General features: G+C 50.1%; 1 protein-coding gene across 1 annotated transcript in view; it reads left to right on the top strand.

Annotated features, from left to right (window-relative positions):
* Positions 1-10,722, top strand: part of LOC122447193 — a 33,033-nt gene extending 22,311 nt beyond the window's left edge. Inside the window, exon 4 of the mRNA XM_043477682.1 lies at positions 10,317-10,722. Coding sequence (XP_043333617.1) covers positions 10,317-10,412 — 96 coding nt within the window. The 3' untranslated portion in view covers positions 10,413-10,722. The remainder of the gene's footprint in view (positions 1-10,316) is intronic.
* Positions 10,723-12,524: the final 1,802 nt, after the last annotated feature.

Here is a 12,524-nt window from a genome sequence, read left to right as displayed (position 1 = left end):
CCCGCACCCCCTCCCGCTCCAGGTAAGCAGACTGGAGGTCTGCGCTTTTGCTCGCTGAGGCCACCCCCCACACCGGGTGCCCTGCCCTCTCCTCCTCCCTCACTCCCCTGCTCCAAAGGGTGGAGTTGTGCAGCCGCAGCTTAGTAAAGGCTTTATCTGGCACGGACGTGAAGGTGACAGTTTTTCTCCTTTAGTTTTTACTGCTTTAAAAAAAACAAAACAAAACACAAAATGCAATGAGTCTCCCGCTCAATCTTCTCAGCCACCTCTCCCAGGAAGCCCCCGGGCCCCCCGGGAGGAGCCTGGCCCTGCCTCCTCTGCAGCCCTGCTGGGACTGCCTGCCCCACGTCACTGTCTGTTAAGGTCTCCGTGTGGCCGCTTTCATGTGACCACCACCTCTCGCGGCCAGTTGTCAGCCAGCCTGCAGATGGAGTTCACCAAGAGAGGCCCAGCCTGGAGGGGTAAATCCACCTGACATTTTGTCGCTGTCTTTATTCTTGGGTGAATGTGGAATTTCACCCACTGATGTGTACTGACCGACTACTCGATGGTAGGAGGGTGATGGGTTTCTCTCTCCTGCAAGGGAGATGAGGGTGATGCAAGCATGGGACCCAAGGGAGACCGAGGAAGGAGCGGGGCCTCTGGCTGCAGGTGGTACCCGGTGCACCCAGCTGTCCACTCACCTGTCCACCTCATCCACCCTTGCCCCTGCCATCCACCCCCGTCCACCCACCTGTCCCTTCCCTGTTTTGGGGTGTGACCCCACTGCAAAGAGAGGCTGGGGCACAGGAGGCCCTGTGGTTAGAAGCGGCCCCACCTGCAGCCCCTCCCCCACTGGGCTTCTTGCTCTTCCCCACAAGAGGCTCCATTCCAAGACACTGACACAGTTAGGAGCTCAGCCGCTGCTGCAGAAGGTGACATTCTGTGTCCGTTGCTAGGGGTGTGTGAGGCTTAAATGAACCGGAACCTGGCCTCAGCCTGGGGAGTGGAGATGGTCATGTTTTCTGTGCTTTGTGAATTGATCAAGGTGCTGAGTTACAGACGTGAGTTTGCACTCTGACTCATCCATCTGCAGTCGGAGCTACATGTTTCCTCTTCTAAAAAATGGGGTTATTGACTAGATGAAGTGAACGTTGACTTTAACCTTGTAAGTCAATAAAAAAGATAATTTTATTTTATTATGAAAATATTAAGACACAGTGTCGCTTACTTTTTTAAACCAGCCTTACCTATTTTGGGTTCTCCTGTTTCTCGCACACTTAACCACATATACACACACATTTACACACTTTCGGTGTTGCTCGTACACTATTTGTGTTCTGATTTTCTTCAGATAAGGTATTTTGCACATACTTTTACAAATGTGCATGTTACCAGTGTCAGTGATAATGAAGCATAAAATAGATACGCCTAGAACTACCTGTCGCTAGACATTTTGGGTGGTTTTCTGTTTGCAAACGTACAGCTTTATTATTTGTCCTTTAAGCCACTTCCTCATGGGGTTTGATGTGTGGAGAGGCTCGGAGTTTTTAAATCCCTCCTCACATCTTGCCAGCTTGCCTTCCCAGAGCAGGAAGAAGACCCACTGTCCCAGTGTCTCCTGCCTCACACTGCACCTCAGTTCCTGGCCCCAAGTCCTCTCCTTCAACTGTTGACCGGAAGTAGAGCAGCTCCCGGTTTCCTGTGCATTTCCGGGGTCGCTGGCAGCGATCCCGAGCTCATCGTGGGGCTCCTCAGTAGGACCTGGTCGTCCCTGCACAGGCTGCTGTGTGCACCCCCGTAATTTTGCACGTCAGCCCTTTGTGCTCAGGGAGGACCCAGCACCCCTCCCCACAGTGCAGGCTTGCCAGGTTGGGGTGAGACCACCACTGACGGGGGAACTGGGAAGTGTTACGTCATCTTTTGTAATTTAATTATCTCATTAGTGCGTTAGTTACTCACTGGTGTCAGACTCTTTGCGACCCCATGGACTAGCCCAGCAGGCTCCTCTGTCCATGGAATTCTCCAGGCAAGAACACTGGAATGGGTAACCATTTCCTTCTCCAGGGGATCTTCCCAACCCAGGGATCAAACCTGGGTCTCCCACATGACAGGCAGATTCTTCACTATTTCTCATTAAGTCATAGTTAAAATAGTTGTATACACGTGGCACACCACAGCGTCAAATGCAATAGGACCAGAACGCTTACTTGGAACTGCTCGTGGGTTTCCTTTCACTCATTCCTGGGTAAGGTTTTGCGTCGCTTCTCACGCTGGTCCTGCTGGCTCCATCCGGGGACGTCAGCGAGGGCAGGTGCCCGTCCCCGCACCTGGGTGCTGCGCCTAGCCCTCGCGGGACAGCTCTGGGCTCGTGTTTGGCCTGTTCCGTGTCAACACCTGGCCTTCATAGACAGAGTTGTGTCCAGCAAACTTCCTTCTAGAGGTCTTAAAATGGGCTTAGAGGCTTTTCTTTAGATTTGCCTGGAAACAAGTATGTAATTTCAGCCTGTGTTATGCAGCCAGGGTCGGAACATCTTATCGCGCTTGCTCTGAGGGTCGGTAGCTGGGTTCTCCGGAGCTGAGTTACTAACGTGTGGGAACAAGTGACTTCTCTCACAGCCTCGTGTGTCCGCCCCTGTGAGCAGTGAAGGGCTAATCCCTAGGTGGATGTGGCAGGATTAGGGCCCCTAATTCCCTCAGGACATTGGGCCCTTTGTTCCTGTGGCTGCTCTGCTGTGGTGAGCCACACACCCTGACTCTCAGCGACTCTGCGGTCACCACCCGCCATTTACCCAGGAGCGCGTCTCCACCCGCCCGCCGGGCTGCCCCGTGCTGTGTGGGAGGTGCGGCCAGGCTGGGAGGCAGGAGCGCCCTGCCCTCCCGTGGCTGGGCCGGGCTGGGGCCACCAAGGTGGGCCTGGGTCCGCCCCAGCGCCACTGATCCGGGAGCCGAGGAGGCAGCAGATGGGTGTCCAGGGAGAGGCGGGGCGGGCTCCGCGTCGGTGGAGAGCACGCCGTGGGAGTGGAGTCACTAGGCCAGGAGTGACCGCCCTGAGACCCGAGCAGCAGCGATGCTGCGGGTGAAGCCGCTGTCTGCAGGGAGCCTGTGGTCACCATGCCGTGCCCCTCCTGCGCGTTTGTGTCCTCTCCCCCGGGAGGTGTGACTAACCCAGGAGCAGAGGGACGCAGCAGGCCTTGGCACAGCTCCCTGTCCCCTCAGCTCCCCTTCAGCCGCACAGCTGCCCTCCGTCACCAGCATGGACCTGTCCTTGACGTCCATGCAGACTGCCCGCCCTCAGCTCAGGGCCAGTTCTCAGCTGAATCTGCTCCCGACCATAAGGGATCCCCTGTTGGGTTTGAAAGACCCTTAAACGTGCAGTGCTGGTCACTGGCACGTCTCACAACCCTTAGGACCTTGTGCTCTGTGGTACGGCTGCCAGCGCCCAGATCATCTCTGCTGACTGGCCTGAGCGGTAGGTCATCTGCTTTTGTATTTCCTGCACGCTATACTGTGCGCAACAGACATTGTTACATAGATGAATCAGTAGTTGCTCTCTGAATGTTCCACTGACCATACATGTGACTCACTGCGAGTTCGTTTACTGGATTGATAACTGTTTCATGGGCAAACATTTGTTAAATAGGTCAAGAGTATTAATCACTTTCAATAATAGAAGGAACACTCGAAAGAGGATCAAGAAAGAAACAGAGGACTTTTTTTTTTCCCTTTTATTTGCATTTATTTTCTGCAGCATTTATTCCCGGGCCATAAGTTTTTGTTTCTTCAGTTTCTTCTGGGATATCTTTTTCTTCTGTGCAACCCCCTCTTCTGGTTTAGGAACACTCTGTTCTTTTTCAGTAAGGATCATCTCAATGTGGCAGGGGGAGCTCATGCAGGGGTTGATCCGACCGTGAGCTCTGTAAGTCCTGCACCGCATCTTGGGGGCTTTGTTCACTTGGATGTGCTCAATGACCAGAGAATCTACATCTAAGCCCTTAAGCTCAGAATTACTCTGCATTTTTGAGCACGTGCAGTAAAAATTCAGCACTCTTTTTGGGCCACCGACCCTGCGTCCAGCCCCATTGTTTGGCCTGTGCACACCTACCAACTCCACCGTTGTAACGATGGAGTGGCACACACTGCTTCTTTAGTGACATCTTTCAGATACTTGGTGGCTTTTGGAATATGCATACCCTTTATGGCCTGGGCAGTTTCACGAGTATTCTTAAAATGAACACGAAGATTTGAACCTCTTGATTTGCATGATTTTGTGGGGTTTCCTGGGTCGAGTGAATAGCGCACCATTTTTAGGGGTCAGCTCAGGCCGCTTACCGGAAAAGCGCAACAGAGGACTTTGACCGCACTGTCAACCAGCTGGACCAGACCACAGGAGCCCGCAGGGAACCAGACACACGGGCTGCCTGTGAGACAGTCCCCAGGAGAGACGCTGGTCAGGCCCCAAGATGATTCTCAGTATATTTTAAAAAATTTAACTCATACACACTATCTTCTCTGGTCATAATCGAATGAAACTATAAATCAACAACAGAAGGAAAACAGGAATATTTGCAAATGCATAGAAACTAAATAATATAAACAGTCAATGGATCAAAGAAGAAATCATGAGGGAAACTGGAAAATTCCTCTGAGAAGATACTTGTTGTTCAGTCACTCAGTTATGTAAGACCGTTTGCAACCCCATGGACTGCCGCGTGTCAGGCTTCCCTGTCCTTCATTATCTCCTGGAGTTTCTCAAACTCATGTCCACTGAGTTGGTGATGTCATCCAACCATCTCATCCTCTTTCGCCCCCTTCTGCTCCTGCTCTCAATCTTTCCCAGCATCAGGGTCTTTTCCAATGAGTCAGCTCTCTGCATCAGGTGGCCAAAGTATTGGAAAGGAAATACTTAGAGAAGAATGGAAAAGGAACACACTATAGCAGAACTTAAGGGGTGTAGCAATAATAGCGCTCAGAGGGAAATTTATTAGCTGTAAACACCAACACTGAAAAAATAAAATTAATTCAAAAGAAACCCCATGTTCATTGAAACATATTTAAAATACCCAATACACGAAAACAATTTAAATGTTTTTCATTAGCTGAATGGATAAAGAAATGCAGTGTATATGTGTGTGTATATATATATACAGACATGCACAGCTGTTCCTTGACTTACAGTGGGGATTGTGTCCCTATAAATCTATCGTGAGTGAAAATATTTAAGTCAAAAATGCATTTAATACACCTAACCTACTTGGTAGCTTAGCCTGGCCTACCTCAAACATGCTCAGGACACTAAAGTCTATTTCATAACAAAGTGTTGAAGAGTTCATGTGATTTATTGAACACTGTACTGAAAGTGAAAATCAGAGTGGCTGTCTGTACAGAGTGGCAGCAAGTGTGCGGGCCATTTGCCCTCGTGACCTTGGGGTAATGGGGCGTTCGCCCCTGCCCAGCATCAAGAGCGAGTCATCACCAGCCCAGAGAAGGTCAAAATTCAAAACTCAAAGTACAGTTTCCACTGAATATAAAAACAGTGCGGCTGTATGAACCCCGAGAACATTACGCTCAGTGAGAGGATTTAGACATGAACATTCACAAGGTGTAAGCTTCCTTTTACATGAAATGTCTAGAGATGGAAAGACCTTAGAGACGGGACACAGCACGGTGGTGCCTGGGGCTGACAGGTGGGAGGGGCAGGGGTTACTTAATGGTTTGAGAGTGTTCTTCTGGGGTGAACATTTTCAAAAATTTTTAGAACTAGAGAGAAGTGGAGAGAAGTAGTGGTTATAGACATTGTACATGCACTAAGTACCATTGGATTATACACTTTAAAGTAGTTAATTGTGTTTTATGTACATTTTACATCAATAAAATACACGTGAAAGAAAGAGTTGTATTTCTGAGCGAGCTCGTCCTTACACTATGGCAGTTACTGAGGTTTTCAGTTTACAGATGAAATCTTGTTCGGCCCTTGCTCTTGTTTTGCTGCTATATCAGGGTCTTTGGGGACCAGATCAGCCCCAGAGGCTGAGGCTCTTGCAGATGCTGCCTGTGGAATCTGCTCCTACAAGTCTGAAGACCACCTGGCGTCTCCCCAGGAGTTGCCTCTGAGCCTCCGTCCTCCTGGAAAACGGTCAGAGCAAGGCTAGAGCTCGCTCTGCTGCACCCGGCTGTCCTGGCTGACAACCACTGCACCCTGCACCTATGGGGCAACACTGCCCCGGGGCTTCACGCAACAAGGGGGCCCTTGAGTCCTTGAGTGGGCCTCAGATGCAGCAGAGGCAGGAAACCGCTAAGCTTTCTCCAGACCCCAGTCCCTCCGCCCCACCTGCCTGCACCCTTCCCTTCCTTTCCCTTCCCTTCACGGGTTTGGGTTTCTTGAATCTGGACTTAAGCTCCAGGACAAGAGCTGGGCCTTCTCCCCCGGACCCCCTCCTACTCTACCCCCAGGAGTCCAGCTTGGAGGAAGTCCTCCATCCTGCCCCTCCCCACCAGGTGACCCTCCTGTGTAGGGTGGTCACCTGCTCGTTGGGGGAGCACTCGTGCCGAGAAGCACTCATTGAGGGAGCACTCATGCTGGGGAGCGTTCATTGGGGAGCACTCGCTGGGGGAGCACTCCTGATGTGGAGCAGGAAGCTGTGGAAGCTTCCTGTGGAAGCTCTCGTGCAGGGGAGCTGTGGAAGCACTCGTGCCGAGGAGCACTCGTTGGGGAGCACTCGTTGGAGCACTCCTGCTGTGGAGCACTCATTGGGGAGCACTCCTGCTGTGGAGCACTCGTTGGGGAGCACTCCTGCTGTGGAGCACTCGTTGGGGGAGCACTCGTGCCGTGGCTGGCCCTGCTCCAGTGAGACTGCAGCAACCATGGGATGACTAAGGAGATTCACTCACGTCTGCGTTTGCCAGAGTTTCCAGTCCCTGAGGCCAAGCTCAGCACCACATGCAGACCCCAGCCAAGCAGACCCTGGCGCCAGCCCTCGGCCCTCTGTCCTCATTTCTGGTGGGCAGTGGCCTTCCATGTCCAACACATGGACACTTCCAGGTCCCGCTCTGCCAGCATCCCAGGCCGGGTCCCCAGCGAGTGTCCCGGAGCCTGAGCCCTGGCCCGGGTGGCCCTTGGCATGTCCACACAGACTCCTCTTCCTGGTAAAGGGATGTCTGACTGCGGTAAAACCCACAAGACCCTGAAGGTCCCGGAACAGGAAGCACTGCGTTCTTCCAGCTGTTGTGAAACCCTCGCTCCAAATGTGGCCCAGCAGTGAGAAGAGAAGTGGAATTTCTGTGTATCCTCTTACTTGCTGACCATGTGTCTCATCTTCCCAGCCAGAAGGCCTCACGGAGCGGCATCCCGGGCAGACCACGGGGAGGAAGATCACATCCCTGACCTGTGTGTGGGGCTTCTATAGGCTTGTTCAAGGGACTGAGCCGGGGAAGGGGGGTTGTTGTGCAGCGTGAGTGGCCTGGGCCGGGTGCCATCCACCTGGGGGGTGGCCTGGGGGGCATCCATAGGGGGGTGGGGGTCCAGCTGAGTGAGAACAGAGGCTGGAGCTGAGGGCGGAGCCTGGACCCGAGTCCCCAGGAGGAGGGGGACTGGGGGGCAGAGGCCAGGGGGACCGGGCAGGCTCTGTGCCTCCTCACCTGTGACAGACACAGACGGCCTCTGCACCCCCATGGGTTGTGACCCCAGGATGTGATTGTGAGCTCCCCTGCCCGCCTTTCTCGGGAGCCCCAACGCCCAGCTGCCCCTCGAGGGTCCCAGGTCCACTTGGTTCTGGGACCTCTGGTGCTGGTGTTGACTGTCACACCCCTGGGTCACCATGCCCCACTGTTCTGTCCAGGAAAGAAAAGGGCTTGAGGCCAAGGGGATGGCTGTGTTTGATTAGGGAGATGTCCAGAGCCCTACCTTGGGAGGCTAGGATTTGGGCCAAGGTCAGAAGAGTCAAAGCCCTGGCCACACTAGTGGGATGGAGGGGCTCCAGCAGACAGAGCCAGCAGTAGTGTCTCAGCCAAAAGAGAGGTTCAGTCCCCCTCCTGGACCGCAGAGATGCTTGGGGCCCTGGCCTACAGGCTCCGCTCCCCTAATCAGTGGTCAATCTAAAAAAGAAGTGGAAAATTTTATCTGAGCCAACCTGAGGATTAAAACTCAGCAGACAGTCTTTCAGAATCTCTGAGGACATTCTGCCCCTCAGAGGTCAAAGTACAGCTAGATAAGCGAGACAAAGGGTCTTGCGTCAAAGTCACGTATTGACGGTTCACATCGTCCACCAAGGTGAGTGATGGGTCTTGCGACTCCTTACAGGATTGGGACAGGAATGTCGTCTCCTAAAGAGTCACCTCATGAGTGCCAGGAGGAGACTGGCTTTCTTTCCTGGGGGCAGGCAGGCACTCCTGCATCTCCTAAGGGGCACCAGCGTGAGTGATGCGTGTGCAACGCACTCTGAAGGGCCCCGTAGAGCGGCTACAGGGCAGAGAAAGCCTCGTGCTGAAGTTACTTGTCCTGCCCTAACAGCAGTTTTATTTCATCAGTAGCTTCTGAGTTGGACAGAAGTCCATTGTCGGGGGGAGCACAGTCTGTGGGTCTGGAGTTGTGTAGGTGGGGGTGGGGGGGCACGCTTTGTTCCTAGAGGGGAAGGCCAGGTGGACGGGAGGTGGATGGTGGGGTGTATGGGGAGGTAGTGGGAGGCCGACGGGTGGTGGACAGGACGGGAGGCGGACGGTAAGGTAGTGGGAGGCGGACGGGAGGTGGACGGGAGGCAGAGGCAGACACAGACGCGGAGGCAGAGCCACTTGGGAGGCAGGTGTCAGGAGAGGAAAGTTCCTTGTAGACTGGGGAGCACACACTCCAAAATGGGACATCATGCTGTTCTGCTATCTCCATGTTACTTTCCGGGAGGAGGACACGGGTCACCAGTGTGACCCATGTCCACGCCTCATCCTTCAGATGCCCCTGAGCAGGACTCACGGAGTGATGTCGTGTGACTGGCCCTGGAGACCCATGGCCTCTGTTGCGGGATTCTTCCTTCTACTGACCTAAACCCCTTATATCACAACTGGATGCCACTTATTGTGCATTTTTCAGCTTTTCTGAGATCTATTTGACATAAATTCACATGTGTAGGACGCACACTTTGGTAAGCTTTGACGCCCAAACACACCATAAGACCGTCGCCATAACTGGGGTGATCAGGAGTGCAGCCATCACCCCAGACTCTGCCTGCCCTTCCTGCCCCTCCAGCCTAAGGACCCCAGACCTCCCCAGACCAACACGGCAGGCTGGTGTGCTTCCCTGTGAATGAAGGGGGCGTGCCTGTGTGTTTACGGCCTGACCTTGATCACCCTGAGCACCCAGTCAGTTGTCCCTTGTTAGTGCTGTTTGAACGTCATTACTTATCCACTCACCCTCCAGCGGACATCTAAGTGGCTCCCAGATTGTAATGGACGTACCTGGAAATGGAAAGTCCGGGTTTGATTTTTTCAGAAACTGCCAAACTGCTTTCTGAGGCATTTTCCATCTGACACGCTCTGTCTGCAGAGCCCAGCAGCCCCGCACCTCACTTCCACCTGCCGTCAGTCTTCTTAATTTTCACCTTCCTAGTGGCTTTGTGGCTTCCCGGGCGATGCTATTGGTAAAAGAACCCGCCTGCCAATGCAGGAGACACAAGAGACTCAGATTTGATCCCTGGGTTGGGGAGATCCCCTGGAGGAGAGCATGGCAACCCACTCCAGTATTCTTGCCTGGAGAATCCCATGGACAGAGGAGCCTGGTGGGCTGCAGTCCATGGGGGTCACTAAGAGTCAGATTTGTAGTGGTGTCTAGTTATGTTCTTAATCTGCATTTCTCTGTTGACTAGATGATGTTTGTTGCCTTTTTTGTGCATCTTTTCCATCCAGATATCTTCCTTGGTGAAGGTTTCTTCAAATCTTTTGCTCACTTTTAAATTAGTTGTTTGTCTTCTTATTATTTAGTTGTAATACTTCTTTATACGTGCTAAATAAAAGCTGTGCATTGGATGTTTTGCAAATATTTCCTCCCATTCTGTGGCTTGCCTTTTCATTTTCTTCCCTGTCTTTTGAAGGAAAAACATTAATTTAATTTATTGATAATTTCTATATAGTTTAAACTTTTGCATCATATTTAAAAAATCTTTCCCAAATGAAAGATTGCTATGATGTTATTATATATTTCTTCTAGAAGTTTTGTTGCTTTAGCTCATACATTAAGATTTAATATCTCTTTTAGGTTAATTTTTGACATTTGTTAATCTCATGTGAATTTTTGTATTATATTTTTTGCAACGAGGTGAGGGTTTTAAGGGGTTTTCTTTGTTTTGTTGCAGATGAACATCCAGGTGACCCAGGGTCATTTCTGGAAAGACTGTTTTTTCCCCTTGAATTGCATCAGCACCTTTGCCAAGCCAGCTGACTGCGCCTGAGCAGGTCTGTTTCTGGAATCTGCTCTATCCAGTTCATCTGTTGGTCTGTTATGACGATGATATATCACTCTTGATCAGCGTTACTTAAAATAATCTTGGAATCATGCAGTATAAATTCTCCATCCTTGTTCTTTTTTCCTGCTTGCTCTGGTTACTTTAAGTCCTACACATTTCTATACAAATTTTAGAATTAGCTTGAATGTTAATTTCTACTAAAAACCTGCTAGGACAGTGCTGGGACTGTGCTGATTATGCAGATTAATTTGGGGAGATTGGCCTTTTGATGATTCTGACAATATTGAATCTTCCACTCCATGAACTCAATGTTTATTTATTTAAATAAATATTTATTTATTTCTTTATTCATTTAATTTCTCTCAACAGTGTTTTTACATTCTAAGCCTATGGGTCTTTTGTATAACTTTTGTCAGATTTATTTCTAAGTATATATATTTCTAGTTTTGCCTTTTGAATGAATTACAGCTTCATAAGAAGTCGCACAATAGCACAGAGAGGTCCCACATGCCCACTGCTGGGTTTCCGCAAGTGGTGGAAACTTACCTGACAAGAGTAAATGTTCAAAACTAGGAGCTTTATGTAGTTAACATCGTTAACTAGACTAGTTAGTACAGGTAACACCAGTAACTATACTAGTTAGCACCATCAACTAGACAAGTTAGCAAGGTAACACCATTAAATAACCAGCCAACACTGTTACCTAGGCTAGTTAGGACAGTTAACACCATTAACTAGACTAGCTAGCACAGTAACACCACTAACTAGACTAAGGAGCTCACAGGGTTGGGCCAGTCTTTGCAGGCTCGCACGTTCCTTCCGGGGTGCCTTGTGCAGGGATCCCGCGACGTGTAGACCCTGAAGCCATGTTCAAGACATGAGACTCTTCCATCCCCACAGAGGACTCCTTCATGTTGTCCTTCCCCAGCCCTTGGGGAAATCTGAGGTTTCTCCATCACGATAATTTGTCATTTCAGGAGCGTAATGTAATTGCAATGCACTGCTTCCAAGATGGGCCAGGGCTTGTTTAACCACGGAAGGACACGTAGGTGTTTCTGGGCTTTAGCTCTCACAGGTAAGGCTGCTGCGAACGTTTGAATACAGACTTTTCTGTGAATGCAAATTTTTGTTTCTCCAGGATAACCCCGGAGAGCAATTTTGGGTTGTCTGGTAGATATATATTTAACTTTTTAAGGAAACTTTGAGACAAACAGAATGGATGGAGGTGAGTCAAATGTGGCGGGGGGAGGACGTAGGACCAAATTTAGAAAAAAGAGTCTTGGAATTTTCCTTTCAAAAATCCATCTTTAAAAAGAAATAGACCTACTATATATGGTAAATCAATTTTCAACAAAGGTGCTAAGACAACGCAAAGGGAAAAGAAAGCTTTTTCAACAAATAGTGTTGGATCCACTGAATGTCCTTATACGGAGGAAAACATGTCCCTTGTCTCTTACAACACACACACACACAACTCAAAATGGGTTACATGTAAATGTAAATTCTAAAACCATGAAACTTCTGCAAGGAAACACAGGAGACAGGCAAAGATTTCTTAGAACACAGAAAGCATGAAATAATCTTAAAAATTGATCAATTGGACATCGTTGCAATTAAAAACTCCTCCTATTAAGAAAAAGACAAATGACAGAAACCTACACAGTGCTGCCACCCAACCATCCGTTCCACCCTTTGATGTTTACTCAGCAGACAAAACTTATGTCCACACCAAGGTGTGAATGTGAAGCTTCCTTTGGAATCACTGAAGCCATGAACAGACGGCATGTCTGTCATCTGGTGACACGTTTGCCTCATGGAGCACAGGGCTACTCAGAAATGAAAGGGAAGAAACACGTGTGCGGACAGGTGAGTCTCAAAGCCACAAAGCTGAGTGAAAGGAGCCAGGCTGGAAAAAGCCCACATGTGTGGTTCAGATCGTACAAAACTTGTAGCTGCAGGCAGACACCTGGCTTCCGGGATGTCCTGGAGAGGTGTGATGGACACAGTGAGGTTTCTGGGTTCAAACGCACACTGCAACCTAATTACACACTTCAGGTGCATTCAGTTTATTGCTCTTTAATTTGAATTCGATAATCT

This window comes from Cervus canadensis, chromosome 9 (genome assembly GCF_019320065.1).
Source record: "Cervus canadensis isolate Bull #8, Minnesota chromosome 9, ASM1932006v1, whole genome shotgun sequence".
NCBI lineage: Eukaryota > Metazoa > Chordata > Mammalia > Artiodactyla > Cervidae > Cervus > Cervus canadensis.
Note: the sequence above shows the minus strand (reverse complement) of the source record. Positions and strands in the feature narration are given on the sequence as shown.